The sequence below is a fragment of the Microcebus murinus genome, chromosome 27 (assembly GCF_040939455.1).
Source record: "Microcebus murinus isolate Inina chromosome 27, M.murinus_Inina_mat1.0, whole genome shotgun sequence".
NCBI lineage: Eukaryota > Metazoa > Chordata > Mammalia > Primates > Cheirogaleidae > Microcebus > Microcebus murinus.
Genome location: NC_134130.1, coordinates 4,293,956 through 4,314,455, shown reverse-complemented (window position 1 = coordinate 4,314,455; position 20,500 = coordinate 4,293,956). Strand labels below are relative to the sequence as shown.

The 20,500-nt window shown below is 52.3% G+C and overlaps 1 protein-coding gene across 6 annotated transcripts in view; it reads right to left on the bottom strand.

The window, feature by feature from the left end:
* RANBP3 (RAN binding protein 3) overlaps positions 1-20,500 on the bottom strand; it is a 55,001-nt gene that overhangs the window by 18,410 nt on the left and 16,091 nt on the right. For 2 of the 6 annotated variants that reach the window (XM_012761643.2, XM_012761651.3), the window contains 4 exons: positions 14,137-14,340; positions 5,504-5,540; positions 5,334-5,420; positions 3,377-3,448 (listed from right to left, as the gene is read on the bottom strand). In XM_012761643.2, the coding sequence (XP_012617097.1) occupies positions 3,377-3,448; positions 5,334-5,420; positions 5,504-5,540; positions 14,137-14,340 (400 nt within the window). The remainder of the gene's footprint in view (positions 1-3,376; positions 3,449-5,333; positions 5,421-5,503; positions 5,541-14,136; positions 14,341-20,500) is intronic. The other 4 variants (XM_012761645.3, XM_012761653.3, XM_012761644.2 and 1 more) reach the window with 3 other exon arrangements.

Here is a 20,500-nt window from a genome sequence, read left to right as displayed (position 1 = left end):
ACTAGTTAGCAGGAAGGGGCTGTGCTGCCGGATGGGGTCCCAGCAGCCTGCTGGCGGGGCTGGTGCCTCTCCCGTTACACACCGGTCATAAAATCAAATTCAGGAGAACCAGACGCCACAGGATGCAGAGGAAGAGATGCCAACATATGCTTCTTTTTAGAAAGGAAATACAGAATTACATTTCCAAAGTACAGCATTATTCAGAAGATGACTGGCAATTTAGATACATCTTTAAAAGCTGAGGTTAAATTCACAATTGAGGTAATTTCTAGAAAGCCCTCAGAACTGGCTTTCCAACGCTTGCATCTTGGCTGTAGATTGCTCTTCTATACTCTGCTGTGCGCAGAGCAACACGCACCCCGACTGGAGCCCCCGGGCTGCGCAGTGGGGTGGCAGGCCCGGGTGACTGCTGTCACTGCCCAGCCTGTGGTGCTGGGGCAGAGTGTGGCCCACTCTGCAGCCGCACAGGAAACCTAGCTGAATGCCGCACTGAATGGACAGACAGACAGGTATGCTGCACTTCTAAAGCAACCTGGGGACTCGAGACAGAAGGGGCCCAGGACAGCAGGGAGGTGTGCTCTCGGGGCAGCCAAACTCTACAGGCCCCTGTCTTGGGCCCCACTCCACTAAAACATGGGTGGTCGCTTCTCATTTCTTCTAGAAACTTGCTTTTCCTGCCACACAGTCAAGGTGAGGCTTGGGGCTGTGCAGGCCGCTGCACTTATGTCTCCCCGTGGCACCTGCATCCCTTGGAGGAGGACAGCCCTTGGGAGAGGAAGAGGCTGTCTGCCCCCCAGCTCCCCGCACCACTGGGGCTGCCTTTGCCCTCCTGGCAAACAAGTCTGGAGCAAGCCGGCCCCTGTCTGCGGTGTCTCCATGGGTGATGTCTGAAGGAAGCAATGCTCACCCTGTGGGAACCCCCGATTTAACCAGGAAAGTATACCGGAATTACACCTGGCATGCCCTGGACACTGAGCCTGGCTGGAGCTGGGGCCTGTGCGAGGACAGTGCTGGCGCAGGGTGCGACAGTAGCACACCAAGGACGGAGTGAGTCATGTTGCTTGCTGTCAGGGAAGAGAGGTGGAAACACGCCGGGGGGAAGCTAGAAGAACCCTGCTTGGCCTGGACTGGCAGTACCCACGTTCTCCAGGTCATCTCTGGAGACACAGAGCCACAAAGAGGGAGATGAGCATGTCCCCAGCTCTGTCCACTGTGGGTCTGGGAGCGAGGATGCACCATGAGATTGTGGGAGCACACAGAGCCCCCCGATTTTGCTTTCTAAAGACCACAGAGAACCAGGGCCCCTCTGAGGAACGGAGGAGACTGCAGGGCTGCGACAGGAAGGAGGATGAGCCAGGAGCCTCTGGCTGTAACAAAGTGAAGGCAGCGCTCAAAGGAGTGGCAGGGACACGCCGAAGGACACAGGAAGCCCCCGATGGGGCCTCTGCTGGCTGAACCTGGGACAACCTGAACAGTAAAACAAACACTAGTGATAAGAGATTATATCCCACTGACTCAAACAGGAACCATCAATCCCTACTGACATGATCAATCAAGGCGCACTAAGTAGGGAGAAATGCAAGCTCTTCCGCCCAGAGAACGCCAGCGCATGGATACAGGGGCTGGCGGGGTCAGAGGATCCCACGGGGTGATCCTCCAAGTGAAAAGTACTTCCAGCAAGAAAACAGGACCAGACGTAAAACCTGGAGGGCAGGAGTGAGATGGGGAACGCATTGTCCTGAGTCTCAAAGTCTCTCATCAGAAAATATCCATCACAAAGTGTGGAGTAAAGTAATTTAACCTGATGAAACCTGGCCAGCAGTGCCCGGATCGAGGGATCGAAGTTAGCCCTGCTAGCAAGGGGGGCAAGGGGACATCGTGCACACTGAGGACACGGCGTCACTTCCGTGCTGTTCTCACCTGAGATGCCTAACCCAGGTCTAGTCCCCGGGAGGCACTGGGCAAGCCCACCCGGAAGGACTGCCACGAAAGAGCCAGCGTGTAAACGTCGAGGGGAGATTGCGGAAGCGTTCCTGCTGGAAAGAGACACACGCACGGCGTGACATAGGCCCAATCCCTTTGCTCTAAAGGACTCACGGGACTCCGGGGGAAAACTTGGTCAAGGCCTCAGGTAAAAGGGATGGAGAAGCGCTTCATAATTCTGGAAGTGGTAAAGTTTTTCAGAATTAAAAGTAAAAGATGGAAAGCAGACAGGCAAGGATGTGAAGTTCACTTTGTGAACTGACTTGCTCAACTAGCAGAGAAAGGTGCCAGAGAGGGGAGGGAGGCCGCCACACACAGACCCCAGACGCGATCATGACATCGTACTAGAGCTTGACAGCGTGAAGGGATTGAGACGCAGGCTTCAGCGACAGATAATCTGGACCAGGACCACGGGCCCTGCCCGGCAGTTCAGAGCCACCTGCCAAGCGACACCACAGCTACGACGGACAACGCGCTGTGCCTGAGGACCTCGAAACCCAAGCTCCTCTGCAGGACATGGCCAGGGGTCAGCTCAGAACAGTCAGCTTCTGGAGTCAAAATGAACTCGCCTGTCTGAAATGGTGCCATCAAATCACTCCTGAAAGTTACAAAGACTCGCCTCTTCCCTGACATCCACATCATGCCAGCGAGGACTTATCTGGCAGAGCTTTTGAAGTCAGCAATGACTTTATATAAGGCAGGTTGGGTTACAGAATTCGCGTTGTTAAACCTGCTCGTTAAATGTTTTATGAGGAATTTCAGCCACGTGGGAGAGACTTTCAGGAAATCTTAGAGTTGGTTCTCCAGTGAAAGACCAAAAAAGGAAGGTTCCATACTCTTCAGAAGGGATCAAGCTGTTTTCCTTAAAGTTTTAAAGCTGTGATTAAACACATTTATCTGAACAGATCTTAAGCAATATTAATTAATATGAGAATTTAATACACAGAAAAGGGCTCTGGAAAATTGCACAAATGTCACAGGAGTTACTTTTGCCATGGCAGGGGTACTGGAAGGGGGCAGGGATTCTTTCTATTTGATGTATTTCTGATTTACTTTTTTTTTTAAAACAATATGAATGCATTACTCGTATAAACTATTGAAAAATGAATAATACAACTCTTGACAGTTTTTTTTTTTTTAGGACTTAAAGTTCCTTCCAATGAGGCCCTGCTCACAGAAACAGACATTTGAGGGGTCATGAAGCCTTGTCTCATGTTAGATTTCAAACTTATGAGCGGAAGAGTTAAGGGAAAATAAACTTAGGAACTGAAAAAAAGAACTGGTTTAAAATGCCCATTCCTGGTGAAGATCTTTATTTTTCAAGCATCAACTGCTTCTCCTCCCAGGCAAACCCCCCGGGACGGCGGGAAGACAGAGGCACTCGAGGGCTCACCTGGTTCTGAGTCAGAATTGCCTGCAGATGACTCGCAGAAGGTTGATGGCATAAAAACATTGTTTTTTGATACTGTCGGCAAGGAGGTGCGGGCAGGGGAGGGAACAAGAGGAAAAATAGCGTGAGTAGGTGGGGTGGACACAGGGTCGATTCTCAAGCCCCAGCTCGGGAGGGGACAGCACCCCCTGAATGAGGCATTCAGACTTTCCTGATAGAAGCAAACCCCACAGCTCATCGAGAATGGGGTCTCCACCCAACGGCCTTTCTACTGGGGGCTGCCCGTCTTGTCCTGACACCCCTGCGGGGGCACCCAGCAGGGCAGCGGAGGGCACTGGATGCTCCACACTGTGTGGGAGGCTGCCCCCCACCCTGCCCCAAGATCTTACTTTAGGCCAGCAACTGACCCTGGGGTGTGGCCACCAACAGGCTTCCACAAAGGAGTGGAACTCAGAGGTCGAGAACTAAGCCTGAGCACAGTGAGGACAGAGTGAAAAACGCCTTCCACGTTGGCACTGCCCCTTACATCCCTAGTTCCCCTGACGACCGAGAGCTCAGTATCTCCTAGGTGCCATTGCACTGGAGGGGAGGTGGTTTTTAGCAGGCCTGGGAGGAAAAAGGACTGGCAGCCCACTCCCCCAACCTCTTGAGTTCAGGCCACAGCACAAATGGCCACCTCTCTTCTCTTTGGGGCCTTTGGATGCAGCAAGTGAGCGGTGAGTGGGGACGGATAAACCAATGACCAGGAGGTGGGAGCTTCCCATCTGTGGGAACACCTGCCCTCCTGCACAGAAGTCACCTGGCCACCTGTGCAGAGGTCCTTAAGGAAAGGATGTCCACTGCAGCCTGGACTGCAAATCATCCGGACAGTTCCCCAGCCACGTAGGGAACCTAACGCAGCCGTGAAAAAGGCTGTGGCCACGTTCCGAGTCAACAATGAGGGAAACTGGCACAAAATCAAGTGTGTCAGAGGGATGACCGTGAAAGGACTCTGGCTTCTACACTGCATATTCCGGTAAGGTATGCGTGACTTTTGAAAGCACAACTTTTGAGAGTGTTTTCTCCTCTACAGTGATATCCTCAAGGTTCACAACCATAAAAGGATTTGCATGAACTTCCCAAGGATGACTTTCGGGTTGGTAGCTGGAGAACCTTTAGTTACACGTGCGTCTCCACCTGACAACAGACAACTAAGACAGAGAACTCGAGACAGTGCCGGGTGGGGAAGTCAGGATGGGGAAGAGAGAAGAGCCCTGTGGTGTTCACCGTCCGACCTGCAGAGATGTCCCCAGCCTGTAAATCTGCAGAGATGTCCCCTGGCTGGCAGCTGCCGCTAAGTAGCCCCAGCGGCTGTCTCTGCCCCAGGAACCTGCCTCTTTCTGCACCAGCCTTTGTATAAGCCCCTGGGGTGACCTCCATACACATGCCCAGGCCAGGCCTACCCCCTTCTGCAGTCTGAGGGTGGCCCACCCCTGCAGGCCTCACCAAGCCCCCTCCTTCTGGGAGCTCACAGCATCACACCCAGGTCTCTGCTGGGACCTCATGGCCTGCCAGTTACCAGGGTACTTGTGGTCTGGGCCTTTTCACTGGATTGCTAACGCTGGGCACGCGCTGGTCGGGAGAACACCCCACCCTACACCTTCAGCGTGGCCGCAGCTTGGGAAAGAAGACACGTAATTAACGGTCAGAGGCCCCAACAGGGCTCTCAACAGTGAATCCTCTTCCTCCATTCCAGAGGGACGATTTCTTCACAGTCTCCCTCAGGCCACGAAGTCTCACCACATTGTGTCACTGACTGCAGACAGGGTACACCTGCTGCTACACTGTGGGCAAACTCTAACCTCACCCCTGACGGAGACCAAGCCTGGGGCTAATTCTGGCTGGATCTGGGCAGGAGACGAGGACGGCAGTGGGTTTCTGAGCACACGTGGTTTCACCATCCGCTAAGTGCGAGCATTACCTGGCTGCGTGGGGGGGAACTGGGTTAAAGACGACGTTCTTTCTCGCTTGACAGGAGGGCAGTAATTTCCATCTTCCCGGTCAGAATCTAGAGGAGGAGGAGAAAAATCAGGCTACTTCCGTTTTTACAACTGGTTAACAAATGGTCAAGTGCACTAGGTATTTCCTTACCTTCTCCGCCTTCGGGACTGGAGCCTCCTGCTGATCTCTGAAACAAGAGCACAGCAGGGTGGTGAGAACGTGCCAGGCTAAGGAAGCCAACAGCTCCCAGCTCCGTAACAATGGCCCGACATGCGATGGTGCTGAGGGCTACCTCCCTGAGCTCAGCCACCCGAACCACAGGCAGAATTTCAACCTAATGCTCAAAAATTACCTCTGGTGAACCTCTGCATCTGGCCTACCAAACACGGTGCTAAGCAGAGCATCTACAGCACGAGGATCAGTTTCTGTGTCTCCGTAGGTTACAGCTAACTGGCCTGCCACCCCCAGACTCAAACACAGTGAAACTTTATCTGGCCACAGTTCACTTTGCCAAGAGCTGAAAAGCGACCCTCCCTGCTATGAAGAGCCGCAGGATTGTTCAAAATGGTCGTATAACACTGGATCACAGCAGTTTCTGTTCTTTGCCTTGGAACATTCTATGGTGGGGACCCCTGTCTCAAGGTGAGCTATTATTTCCAGAGCAAATGAGAGCTTTGATGTTTTGGGCCAAAGCCCCCTGCAAAGCGCTCAGACCACAAACCATCAAAGACAACAGCCCTACACACAACAGCACAACCACAAGCTCAGAGAGAAGGGGGCTGAAGAATGTCCTCTTTATCAACCTTCAGTTTTAGAATGTGAACAATTAACAGTGAAGAGTGCAAATGAGTAACTTCCACCCTCTCTTCCCATACACGACCCCTCACGGACGTTCCGTCTCCGAATACAGCAGCCAAGAGCAAACTGGGAAGTGACCACCACCTCTCCTGGCCTATTCTGTTTACGAGTGAGCAGAAGAGCCAGTTTTCTCATGTCCAGAAAAGCTCCTCAGAGGTCAAGTTTAGCCAAAGAGAGCCGCCCACCTCAGCAAGCTGTGAGTGACTCAACGAGACCATGCATGTGACGTGTGCTGCAAACTGCAGAGTGTGGTGCGGAAAGGTCATGCAGTAGATAACACCGAATGTTATGGGACCAGGAAAGACCCCCTAAATAAGGTGGCACATATCTCCATAAAGGGCCGGTCAGTACTCCTGGCTTTGCGGGCCACACTTGGTCTCTGTTTTTGTCTTTATAATCTGTTCAAAATGTAAACATCATCATCTTAGCTTAGGGGCCCAGGGCCAGAGTTGGGGGCTGCTAGAGCCCAGAGAGGATAGGAGGTCTCCTCAAAGTCACACAGCTAATTCACAGCAGTAAGAAAAAATCCTAACCTGGACTTTCTCCTCCCCAGTGAGAGCTAAGCGCTCAGGTTTGTGTCAGACAAGCAAGCCTGGGTTTCTCGCTTGAGGTCTGTGTTCCAAGAACTCTTTGGAAATGGTTCTTGGGGGCAGACTGTGAAACGAGGGCCAGTTAGCACCATCCAGGCAACTGGGAGGCTCAGAGGAGACCACAGCCAGAGTGCCTGGGAAACACAAAATCCTCCTAATACAACAGGGCGTTCCATTAGTCACTGGGCAACGGTGAAAACAGAGTCCAAAACGAAGTAAAATGCTCGTGTCAAGCAGGCTGGCCCTGGCATCAGCACCAAACAGCAGCCGGGACATGAGCATGGAGCACGAGGGCTGCTCCGTTCTTGTCAACTCTTTTTTTTTTTTTTGAGACAGAGTCTCACTTTGTTGCTCAGGCTAGAGTGAGTGCCATGGCGTCAGCCTAGCTCACAGCAACCTCAGACTCCTGGGCTCAAGCGATCCTCCTGCCTCAGCCTCTCAAGTAGCTGGGACTACAGGCATGCGCCACCATGCTCGGCTGATTTTTTCTATATACATTAGTTGGCCAATTAATTTCTATTTATAGTAGAGACAGGGTCTCGCTCTTGCTCAGGCTGGTTTCAAACTCCTGACCTGGAGCGATCCACTCACCTCGGCCTCCCAGAGTGCTGGGATTACAGGTGTGAGCCACCGCACCCAGCCCCTTGCCACCTCTTGAATGCTTGACCAGCTTAGTCAGTTTGCTGGCTCTGCCGTTTCCTAGGCATGAGGCCTACCTGGCCCAGGCCTGGCTTCCTCACTCGGAAAGGGGATGCTGCGGTGTCCCCTCCCAGTGAGGGCTCAGGGCAATGTCACATGTGCTCAGCCCAGCACCAAGTCCAGTTCCCAGGCACGATTATAATGTCTATCACTCACACCAGGATGTGGCCAAACTCCCAGCCCTCGGGCCTTGCTGGGGGTAGAGCTTGGGCTCAAGGGGGCAGGTGCGAGAGGGAGCCAGGGACGTGAACTGAGTCCTGGGTGCAGCCGGGACGTAAGGGACCTGGGTTATGAACAGCTCCCCAAGCCCAGGACTTAGCGTGGGGGCTGAGACACACTAAGGCAGCACTTTGATTCCACAGATGCCAGTGCCTGGGGTTGCATCTGATGATTCAGAGCTATCTCTGGTATGTCACCAGCACTCCCCTGTATTGTCCCTTTCCCAGGTGACATCAGCAGGGGGCAGACTCCAGGTACCACTCACCCTCACACTTAGCAAAGAGAGAACTGAGTGAGGTAGCAACTGCCCAGCCCACCCAGCAGAGCCGAGGCATCCCACCCTGGGCCAGCCACTGCCCCAGACCGGTCCTTAAGTCAGCCCAGCCCCGGAAGCTGACACAGGACACATCCTCCTGGGTAACTCTCGCTCGCCTGAGCCCTGCAGGTTGGCTCTGGCCTCTGAGTGCTCTGTGCAGCCTCACCTGCCCCCCCCTCACTCCTAACAGCAGGCCCAGCATGACCCATGCCCATCCCGACGTTCCAGGCTCTCCTTTCCTGTTTTAATTCACTGAGCATCTCAACTATACCAAAACCCTCACACAGTGGCCTCCCGGGTCTGGGGGATCTGCCCCTTCCTGAATGACCTTTGGGACCTGGAGATGGCCACCCTCTCCCTGGCCTTTGCAGAGGACCTGCTCCCTCACTCAATGACGTCCTCCTTCCACCGCAGATGAGAAGCAATCCCTCAGTTGTTGTGATCTACTGCCCCTCACACTTCTCCTGCATGGCTCTGACTCCAACTCTGGGATTTGGGTTGGGGTCCCCTACTGGACTCTGAGTTCCAAGAGGGAGTGGTCCTCACGTGAGCTCACTTGGCACTTGTGCAAGGAAAAGACTCCGCCCACAGGCATCCTGCAGGCCACGGAGCAGCAGCGCAGGCTCCTGCCCCGCCTCCTGGTGGGAGCCAGCCACACAGTGACACCCACGTCCGGCCAGCTGCCCTGACAGGTGACAGTGCTCGGGACACTTCCCCCTTCACTGCACTCTAGGGAGGTCTGGACACTTAACTCGCTCTGGTCCACTAGGTATCTAAGGTTAACTTCCACACGTGCGAACTTCCTAGTTCTCCTGATTTCTAATTTCATTCCATTGCAGTTGGAGAACACACTCTGTATGATTCCACTCATTTTTCTACCCCGCAGAACGTCCGTGTACGCTGGAGAAGAACACGCAGCCTGCTGCTGCTGGGTGGGGAGTTCTGCGGCGCCTGTGAGGTCTCGTGGGTTTCTGGGGCTGTTCGAGTCCTCTCCTGCCGGCCTGTCCAGATGGTCTCCTGATTACTGAAGGTAGCTACTGAAGCCTCCAACCGTTACGGCAGAATCGATTATTTCTCCCCTCAGTTTTGTTAGTTTTTGCTTTGTGTAATTAGGGGCTCTTTCCATGAGACCCCCACACTTCTCAGGGATCCAAGACTCAGGAGCTGAGGCCTCTGGGCTCCTGCCCAACCTCTCTCGCTCTAGAGGTGACTCTCGGAGCAGCCCAGGGAACATAAAGTGCTCTGGATTCATCCTTCCTTCGCCCACCACACCCAAGCTACCAGCAGGTCTGGCCAGCTCAAGCCCCCGAGAAGCATCTGGAACTGAACTAACTCTCTGACCTGCCCTCCCCCTCCACTCCCGGCCTGGCTCCTCGCCTGCCTGCTCCCCTGGCCCACCAGCAGCCCTGGATCCCAGGGCCTGACTGCTGACAGTCCTTGGTGGCTTCCCACATGCAGGCCCCATTGTTGCCACGATCCAGCCATGCTGGCCCCTTCCCATCTTCTGAAAATGTCGACTCTGTTCCTGCCTCACTGTGCACTCTTCCCACAGCTCGGGCGCTTTCCCCGGGGATGCTGTCCTCTAGGGCCTGCACGCTGTGCCCACTCCCTATGGCACCCCAGCCCCTTGCGGGGCCTCTCCTACCCTGTGTTGTTCTGTCACAGGTGGCGATGATCGCAGGGGTCTGTCTGGCATGTGTCTCCCGCTACAACACAGCGCAACACCCAACACCCGGGATGCCCTGCGCAAAGGCGCTTGGTAAGGACTGGCTGCCAAGATGAAGCCCATGTCCTCTGCTCCGTCCCTTTGGTGACCCTGAGACGGGACCTGGCCAGACAAAATTCAGCTGGTCCTCACCCCCTAACCTCAAGAAACCCTCTACTCCAAGCCCCAAATCACTTCTAAGAACCTGCCGCAGGAGAGCAGCAGGCCTCCTGGTCCTGGAGAGGCTGGGAGGTCAAGGCTTGGGCAGGACAACACAGGACGATTCCCATCCTGGGGAACCTTCCAGATACTGCTGGAACCTCCAGTGGGGTCTGAAACTGCCAACCCAGAAGCAGTGAGCAAACTGCAGCCAGCAACTGCCCTCACTGAGAGCTGACGGAAGGAAGCAGGGAGAGAGAATGTCCCTGTGGACACGCTGGCTCTCCTGGAATCCTCACCAGCTCCCGTGTAAGGTGCTGCCTGCCCCTCTGCCCTGTCAGGGCTCCCCCACCCCTGCCCTGCGGGGAGGCAGGGCCTCTCCTCTCGGGAAAAGTCAGAGCGTGCTGCCTTCCTCAAAGAAGGAAGAGTCTGGGGTGCAGGAGCCCCCTTCAAGCCACATGGCTCCACACAAGGCCAAGGCCAGCTCTGTAAACATCTCCTATTTCCTTGAGACACGGCAGCCCAGTGGCTGGACCTATCTGGGTTGCAAGGCAGTCTGGGGACCACCCTTCACTCCAACCAAAGGAGGGGTCCTCGGGGGTCAGTGGAGAACATCCCTGGGACACATACGGGGTCGGACCCCAGACATCTGCTGACCAGAGCTTAAGAGTCACTGTGACGGGGACTTGCACAAGGAGGAGTCCAAGAGCAAGCTGAGGACATGTGCCTCCTGGGGAGAAGTGGGGACAGGAGCAGGGTGTGGGGCCCCATTTCTTCCTCCTCTGCTTTTCCCCAAACTGACTCCACCACAGTAGGAGTCAGGACTTCAAGACAACACCCAGGGAATGCTGGGTCAGCAGCCATTTGGGATACCAGGATGAAGACATCCCAAGTTGATAAACAAGGAAGCAGGATTAAGGAGACCCAAGATCACCCTTCAACTTTTCTCTCTCGCATCAGGACAGCACGAATGAATGAAGCAGGCTCAGAGAAGAGGAAGCAGCAGCCCGGGGTGCCCAGCCACGGGCTGGTGAGGCCTGAGCAATCGCAGCAGCCGCTTGCCGAGGGCTGCGAGCTGGGTGGAGACAGGAGCCCCAGCCAGCTCTCCTCCCACAATTCCAGGGCCGCGGGGGAAGCAGCTCAACACCGTGAGGCACAGGAGTCCTCATCGCCAAGCACAAGGTGCACAAGACAGAGGGTCACACCCAACCCTGAATGGGAATGTAGAGGTGGGAGGCATTTATTCTTTGTATAAAGGATGGAACTGCCCCACCCCCAAACCACGGCTCTCCCAAGGCTGCCTGGCATGGCCTCGAGGAGGACAGAGCTGCCACGGTGGCCCCGGGAAGGGGATGGAGCTGGCTGGAGCCGCGTTCCAGAAGCTGACACTACAGACATGAGGACAAACAGGAAGCAGGCAGGAACGAACAGCACTGTCCACCAGACCCCCTAGAAGAGACCAGAACGAGGCCACGTTTTCCTTCTAGAAAACAGCAGCAAACCCGACAGAGCCTCAGTGAACCTGTCTGGACTGACGAGCTAGGAAGTAAACTGTGGGCTGAGTCAATGCCATTTATTCTGTGACTGGGGCAACCAGTGCAGAGATTCTTGTCAAAAAGGCAGACACTGAAAAGAGGAAAAGAGAAGCAGCCCCCGAAGTCTGAGAGTTGAGGAACAGTGAGGGTCAGATCCTGAGCAGGAACAGAGCGATACGGGGAAGCTGTCTAGCCAGAAGGGCTCATTCCAGAATCTTCTTAAGCTTCCCAGTAGGTCTAATAAACAGACCTGGAGCTCAGTGTTGCCTTGGCACGGAGCTTCAGTCCAGCACAATCCCAGCGGCTCGGAGTGAGCACTGAGAGCTGCCTGCTTTCCTCGGATCACAGGGAGAACTCAATCTGGATGTGGTTTGGTCTTCCTCAAACTGTCTTCTGAGAGCCAGGAAGTCTGATATATGGAGACTTTTTCCTGGTACCGAGTCGGCCCCGGCCAGAGCTCTGATGAGACCGAAAGATGATACGGCCCCTTTATAGGCAACAACTCAGCGAGCCACTACTTATCATAAACAACTCTCGGCTGTACATTCCCCCGGGGACTGTGGGATAAAGAAAACGGACTAGACATGACGGATGAGACCCGCTGGGTAACCCGTGGGCGGTTTCTTGACCCCCAACGTGACATGGGGCAAGATCCAAATCTGTCCTGATGCACAAGAAAATAGCCTGAGTTACCCAAAGAAAAATCTCAGCCCAGGAAGAAGCTGGGATCAGGCTTCAACTCACTTGATTTATGGCCTAATTGACCTCAAATAAAGTTTCCTCTGCTCTGAGCATGCCCAGTCAGTAGAGAAAGCCGGGGTTTCTCTGCAGAGAGCCCCAAGGGAGTGGAGCCTTGGCTGGCTCAGAGCTGTCAAAAAGTGGTGTGACGGTGGTGCTCCTGGGACTTCTCAGACGAATGCTCAAACCGAAGAGTGCGCATGTCTGCCAAGTGCACAGCGTTCAGTGCTGCGCTGGCACATTTACAAACCGCCCTGTGAGTCCCCCAAACCTGGCCCTCTCCCACGGGGACTTAACAGCTCCTCTCAAGGCACTCTGCCCTTGTGCGTCCTTTCATCTGCCAACATGGGGACTGCCTGACTGTCTCAGGAGTGGAGCCTCTGACACAAAGTCCCTAAGAATCAGGATACTGAGTTCTGTGGACACAGGCCACCACCTGGGCTGGCCGAGCCGCACAGCAATGCCTGGACTGGTCACGGGCGGAAGGTGAGGCTCCCTCGGGACACTTCCTGCATGGGCCTCTAAGAGAAGCCCATGTGCTCTTGAAGAGCAGTTACTGTCACAAAAGCCCTGTGGTCTACCCACCTTGTCTGCTGCTGTCGTTCTGAAACCCACCACCTCTTTAGCAGACCCAGACAAAGATCATCTACTCTTAGAGGGCAACAACAGAGAACTGAGAACACCCTTTCCCGGGCCCTCGAATGCCAAAGGCACCATAACTTACGACATCCAACTCCAGAGACAGTTCCAAGAGCTGTTTCCCCCCACAAAAAAAACAAAACACCAACCACCTCCTAACTCTCGCGTTGGCGGCTCTCACGCACTCTCGCCTGAGGGACACTGCAAGGGCCTCCTGGCTGGAATCCTCCTCCTGGCTTCTGAGTGTGTCTCGCTGTCCTAAACCCCCTTCTGCGCCATGAAGGATGGCCCCTTCCCCCAGAGACTCTGCCATGTGGTAATTAAAGGCTTCCTCTTTTCCCACGATGCTTCCAAAATGTAGGACTCCAACCTACCTCTGGCTGAACACCACTTCCTGAGTGTTCTAGGGTTTGGTGGCCGCAACTGAATTTTATTTAATGGTTTTCTTAAACAAGCAGAGGACTGGTGTGTGGTAGAGGGAATCGCTGAGGTCTGGGACCGTGCCACCCTGGAAGGCTGCCTAGGTGTTCAGGATGGTGGAGCAGGGCCCTCTGTTTTCCTGTTAACAGTCCTTTCTCCCTGTCATGAGAATAGGGGTCTTCTGGCATTAGATACCTAGAGGATGGAGTTTTCAATCCTGAATGTAGGATGATGTTTACCTTTCCCAATTTATCAAACTTCAAAAACCCAAGACATTTCTTGTTCTTGAGAGTTCACAATCTTCTCCACCTATAATCTTCAAAAGCCTTCTTAATACAAAGATAAAGGGCTCAAGGGATTCCCTCTGGATTCAAAGGAAGAGTCTTTTCTTCTTCCTGCTTTGATTGAAGACAAGCAGTTCACCGCCTAACCACAGTCCAAACACAATCAGTCTCGCAAAGCAATCTGTGTTAGACAGCGCCTCTTCCTACACAGCAAGGGAAGCCTTAGCTTCTTGGGTTTCTGAGACGCTGAACTCGAACGCCCAAGTTCAGGGAAAGGAGAAAGAAAAATGGCAGGAGGGCGAGGGGTCGAGTTTGGTTTGGAAAGTGCTACCCCACCACTCAGTTCCTCTTCTGACCCCGCGTGTCTCTTAGGAAATGGGACTCACCCCTTGCGATGGGTCCCTGTCCCCCAACTGGAAAAGCCTACATGGAAAAAGGGGACTTGACCTTTCCTGACTTTTCAGCAGCACAGATCAAAGGGAGCTGGAGGAATCCTTGTCATCTGTTATGTTACCGTCAGCTGCTTACAATTACCTAGGGCCTGGATCCAGGGACCCGAGGGAAGGGGCGGTTGGGTCTGGGCCCCTGGGCAGTAGGAGTGCCGGGTGGATGTGGACTTACCCCTGCCAGTTCTCGCGGAAAAGAAGGAAGCTGGGCTTCAGGAGCGGGAGGCGGAGGAGTGCTGGCGGAAGTGCTAGCGGGGGCAGGAGGTTCTAGGGCATGCTCACCAGCTGACTCGGGATGACCCGTGCCATGGTGGGGGGCCTCAGCCTCCCCCCGAGGCTCCTCTCCCGAATCCGACAAGTCTTTTTGCTCTGCAGAGGACTGGGAGCAAAAAAGACAATTTTCCTTCAATGTGAATAAAGGCTGCACCACAGGACAGGGGAGGGCAGGGCTGGGTCACAGGGCTAGAGAGGACTTGACCTCCAGGGAAACGGCAAGAGCCGCCTGGGGGGACAGGCCAGAAAAGCAGGCACATGCTGTTGTGTTTTGCTCAACAAAACCGGCCCTCCCGGCTGACAGAAGGGAAAAATGAAAGTGGCTTTCGTGCTGCCTGACTCTGAGATCCTTGTTTTCAAAACCATGGGTGGGCCTGGCATGGAGCTACTCTGCTTATGGGCCTCAAGGAGGAAATGCCCTCTTGGTGGCCAAGGCATAGGGACGATTATGCCAAAGACTCTCAAAATCCCTACAGGCCAATAACACATCTCCTCAAAAATACTGAGCAGGGACGCTGGCCCTCCACACTGCTGTGCTGGAGGAAAGGGTACGGGAGACGGGCCTGGACCACCATTAAGAGGAAGCAGGGAGTTCAGGGTCTAAGGTGTCTGCCTCTTGCGAGTTCTCCCTGCATCTTTCAGTTTGTTCTGCTTGCACCTGAGATGGAGAAAGTGCTTTCCCGCCTCAGTGAGTGCAGGTGTGGGGTGACAGAGACCCCGAGAGCTGGTGTGTGGATCAGCAGGCAGGAGTTCAGCTGGAGGGGGCCGAGCACATCAACAGAGAGCCAGGGCTGGGATTCTCCCTGGTGCACCCTAAACACCCAGGCAAGGGGTTATTCAGCAAACAGCCACCGTGAGAGCAAGCTGGTTCTGGAAGTCTTCCTCCCCAAGTACAACATCCTGGCATCCTTTAAGGTGGTTCCGAGGGGCTTCTGTGGGCTGAGAGTTCTCTGGCCATACCTCCAAAGCTCTTTTCTTAATAAACAGGTTAGGCACCTGGCATCCTAAAACAGATGGGCTCCAGGCCCCAAACCTCCCACATGGCATTGTCCAATGACACAGAGCTGTTCCCCTCCCATGGTGACCTAAATGATCACAGGGCTGCCTTGTCTCCCCATGGCTTCGGGTGCATTTCTTCTGAGTGTGAAGTGACTGACCTTTTTGGACAGGGCTGGGACACTACTTTTTAACGTGGGAACTATATGAAAAGGATTTAAGAGATCTTTCAAAAATTCTTAGGAAAGCAAAGAGCAACATGTTAGCTCAGCCGCCTGCCTCAATAGTCACCAAGGGAACACCGTCACCTCTTCGACACAAATGCCTTCCCAAACCTGCACAGGCCACCCACATCTGCTGTTACTTTACGGCTAGAGATTTAACACCTCACAAGAGAAAAATTAAACCCAGAGCTCTGTGGGAGACTGCCTATCTTTAATTAGAACCACTGGAATTTTTTTTTAAAGTCCTGCTTTTGGAATGTAAATGTTCGAATGCCCTCATGGTGACTCAAAATGCTAAACAGGAGGACCAAAAAGAAATTCATCAAGATGAAGACAAAGGGATCTGAACAGGGTCCGATTCTTCATCTTCAGGTAAATGAGTGACTCTTACAAGGGTTGGGAGGTGTCACATCATTTCTTCTCTTGGATCTAGAAGACATTTCTTAGGAGAATTAACAAATGTCATTCCAGCATTTTCTACTTGGGTCCTAGTGTTTCTACTGGGCAAGAAAAGTAAGCTCTCAAGAACCAAGATAAGGCCTGCAGTTTTTCAATATGTTTGGTAAAATCAGACATCAAGACTTTGCCGGACTTTGACATCATCCTAAAATGCACGTGGCTGACAAAAACCACGTGCAAAATCTGTCTCACCAACAATAAGCTTCGAGATTAGGCCTAACTCCAGTGTTTTCAGTAACACTGTACTTTCTGCTAAGTGGCATTTCTGTAACTGCCTTCTGTCTTCTTACCAAACGAGCACCACCCTGCCAGTGTAACCCCAACGCCTCCCGCTTCAGGTTAACAAATGCTCCTGAGAGAGCAACTGAAAGAAACATTTAGTCATTACAAATAAGAAACAACCCACATGAGGACATTTAAATTCCTCCACATTGAAAAGAAAAAGAACGAACTCTGTCTCCACTCAAAGCAGTGCAGAAAAAAGAGGCTTCATCTTTGCTTCTCAAACACAAACGCATATCACTGCGAGAGTGTCAGAGAGAGCCAGAAACGGGGAAGGAAGTAACCAAAGTCCCTGTGCTGTAACTCTGGCTATGAATTCATCTCAGCGGCTAGGACTGGAGTGCAAACGTCCTAACTGTCCCTGGCCTTTTCTAACACAGAACAATAGGAGGAGATTTGGCAACTGCCCAAGGCTAAGCGATGCCACTGGCAGTCCACACACAGGCCACCGCCACCAATCTGCAGTCTGCTGCACATGCAATTTGGCACATCAACGGCATCCACAGAAAATGCTGCGTGGCTTTGGCACTAAACAAAAACAAAAAACTCCAGGCTGGCAGCTTAATTTCTTTCTTTTCAATCCCAAATCTCCTTTATCTCAATCATGATTCAGCAATAAAACCCAGGCACATGGAGCTCTCTCCTTTAAATGGGGGAACGGGCTCTTTTATGCCAACTCACTAGGTGGTTTGAGATCCTTACTGAGCCAGTCCCACGGTTAGTAATGGGACATTTCTGGGACAATCAGGACAATTTACAATATGGACTATATGTGGAGGATACTGCCGAATTAATGGTCATTTTCTTAGGAGTGACCTGGTATTGAGACCGTGGAGGAGAATGAGGCTGTTCCTAGATGCCTGCAGAAGTTTTTAGGGGAGAACATCACACAGGTGAAACCTACAACGAGTATCAGTATCAGTGCGTCAGTATCGAGGACCGGAACGTTAACAGTGAAATGGGGTGAAGGAGAACCAAGTGTTCGCAGTGTCATTCTTTTCCAAGGATTTGAAAACTTCCAAAATAAAATTTGAAAATTTCAAAATAGAAAGTTGCAGCAAAAAGTGGAGAGAAAATCTGTTCTGAAAAACAAACCAAGCAACCCCAGCAGCCCTATCCATTCTTTCCCAACTTGCCTTCTGAAGAACGAGAAGGGGATGCTGACTAACTCTGCAAGAGACTGAAGCCCGAATGGCTCCCAAATTCTCATTTTTGACAGGAAAACTGTGGCTGCTTCCTGCAGGCCTGGGGAAGCCAGGGAGAAACGCAGCTAGATGCCCGCCCTGTGTTTACTCTCCACCCTACTCACAGGCAGCAGAGAAGGAAAGACCCCACGTCCATGCGGACGGACGCCGTCTGCCGACAGCTGAGAAAGCGCCCCGCAACGGCTCCTCCCGGGCCTGTCCTCAACGCAGAGAGGTTCTCCAAATGCCCTTGTGGGGACTGTGCCTCAGAAGTGGGGAGCTAAACTCCGAAGAGCTGGAGAGCAGTTATTTTTAGAAGCCCATTTAGCATTGGCTCTGAGTCAATATTTTGACAGGGACTACACTCTTGCATTTTAAAAATGACACAGAAGCCTCACTAGCCTTCCAGTTCAGGTTCAATGCCAGTATAGACCCCATGAAGGCCGTACATATAAATGAGCCCTTGAATCACAAAGTGACAGAACCACTGTAGCTTCAAGAACGAGACTGAAGGCTGGGCGCGGTGGCTCACGCCTGTAATCCTAGCACTCTGGGAGGCAGAGGAGGGCAGACTGCTCGAGATCAGGAGTTCGAAACCAGCCTGAGCAAGAGCGAGACCCTGTCTCTATTATAAATAGAAAGAAATTAATTGGCCAACTAATATATAGAGAAAAAATTAGCCGGGCATGGTGGTGCATGCCTGTAGTCCCAGCTACTCGGGAGGCTGAGGCAGCAGAATTGCTTCAGCCCAGGAGTTTGAGGTTGCTGTGAGCTAGGCTGACGCCACGACACTCACTCTAGCCTGGGCAACAAAGTGAGACTCCGTCTAAAAAAAAAAAAAAAGAACAGGACTGAGACAGGGGCACTTTAAATTCATCTGAGCAAATATTACATTTTAGTGTTTTATCTGGATGGCTGTCGTACACCTTCAGGTTTAACACATTAACTGCCACGTGAGTTGTATTTAACTCATGCTAGTTTTGAGCCTGAGGCCTGCAGTTGGTTTGTGAAAATCTTACTTGTTGATGTTTTCTTAGTGTTACAATTAATATTGACAATTTAGTTGTATATAACCCATGCACAGAAAACAATAAAAAATAATTTTTTCATTAAATTAGAAAAGATCATTTTGTTTTCAAAGTTTTTATTCTATTTTTGTAATAAAACACCGTGGGTGGCCCCAAGAAAAAAAAAATTTTTTTCTAGTGTGGCAGTCAATGTGTTCAAAGAATTCCTATTACTGTTTTAAATCAAGGGTTGGCAAACTTTTTTTCTGCAAAGGGTCAAATGCTAAGTATCTTCAACTCTGCAGGCTAGATGGTCTCTGTCCAAAGTGCTGTAGCAGCCACAGACTACTGTGAAGGGGCAGGTGGGCTATGTTCCAGCGAACTTTGTTTATGGAACAGGCCTGTAGTCCCAGCTACCGGGCAGGCTGGGCTGGGAGGATCCCTTGCACCCTGGAGTTCTGAGGCCAGCTTGGGCAAGACACCTAAAAGAGAACAGCTTTAGGCAGTGGGCCTTAGTTTGCAGGTCCCTGGTTTAAACTAAAAGTGGTTCAAAAGATGATCATAATACATTCCAAAATTCTGGAAAATCCTGATTTTACTGAATACCTGAGAGAAACGACCTAACATCTCAAACAGAGCTCTAACACATCCAACTCCTAAGACTTTAATATTGTGTCCCTAAAACCTGGAAGAAAGGCATTAGCTCCTTCGTATTAATTAAAGGACTTTCAAAGGACAGATAACAAAAACCCGTGTGACTGAGCTGTACTGGTCAGGGCCCAGGCAGAGAGAGCAGAGGTAGATGTACCTGGAAAACACCATCTAGATAACCAACACTGGAAATCAGTTTTCATAGGTTTCCTGATTCTTGCAAAAGAATTAACAATGGGAAAGTTTAAGGTGAGAATGAGACAGCCGATGGAGTGACAAGCCTAGCAGACAAGCTCAGAGGCACCCTGTGCAGGGGTGGGGGGTTAGGGGCAGCCACTGCCCCCTTACCCCCTACACACACACACACACACACACACACACACACACACACACACACACACACAAGCCCCCTTCCCCGCTGGGCACTTGAACACTGTCAAGGAAAACCAGGACACACAAAGAGAAGTTCTGACTTCAATTCTCAGACCAAGGGACAGGATTTAAGACAGCAGCCAGGAGTCCCAAATCACCACAGCAGCAGCCCCCAACCTCGGAGCCAGTCAACTGCAAGAGACAGAATCCACAGGAGCACCAAGTTGATGAGATCCTCAAATGCCGTTATTATCGACCAGATACAAAGATACCTCAAAATGTACTGAATTCAGAGTTCAGTGCAGCACTTTGTAACTATAAAAGGTTGCAACGAATATTAAATTACAACTACCGCCGTGGGGCCTCAGTGGGGAGGGACTGTGCAATTTTTAGACAGACGAAGTCCTCACACACGCTGGGGAAACGCGGCCACAGGGCACTAACTTTTGACAGAGTTCCGACCTTCCACCCTCATCTGTTAGGGAGGGATGTAAATGGATGGCTTCAAGGTAAGCAACCTCTACAGCGTCTTATCACAGAACCCTACTGCCACACCAGTCAGACCTCTGACAGGCTACTATCAACCAGGCAAGTGTTTCCGACAACGGTGCAATCGAAACACCCCAAATCCCAGGCGGGACACAACCTCCTGACAATGGATGATAAACACACAATGCAAGCAAACTAGCAACATTCTAAGTGCATTTATGCCAAGTTGGTTAGGGCCCTGAAAATGCCCCTAAAATATTTAAAGGTCCTGTTTATCCCCTAACTACCATTCCCCTTTCCATCCTCTCTTGCCCCCTCCTTCCTCCCCCGGCTTCCCCCTTTTCTGTCCCTCTGCTGCTGGCTTTTCTAGCGGACAGTGGCGTCTCCAAAGCGAATCATTAGGAATTTGGGAGAAGCCTGCTACCGCTGTTTGAACAAGCAGGGAACAAGCCGTGTTCCCGCAGCCCTTTCCGCAACAGACCGGCTTAACCTGTCTCCATGGTAACCTAAAGCCACTGGCCCTCTCCCCTCCAAGCTCAGTGTACAGTCTTAACAGCCCCTGCTTAAGTGTCCCCACCTGTGGGCAGACGCAGCCATGGCGA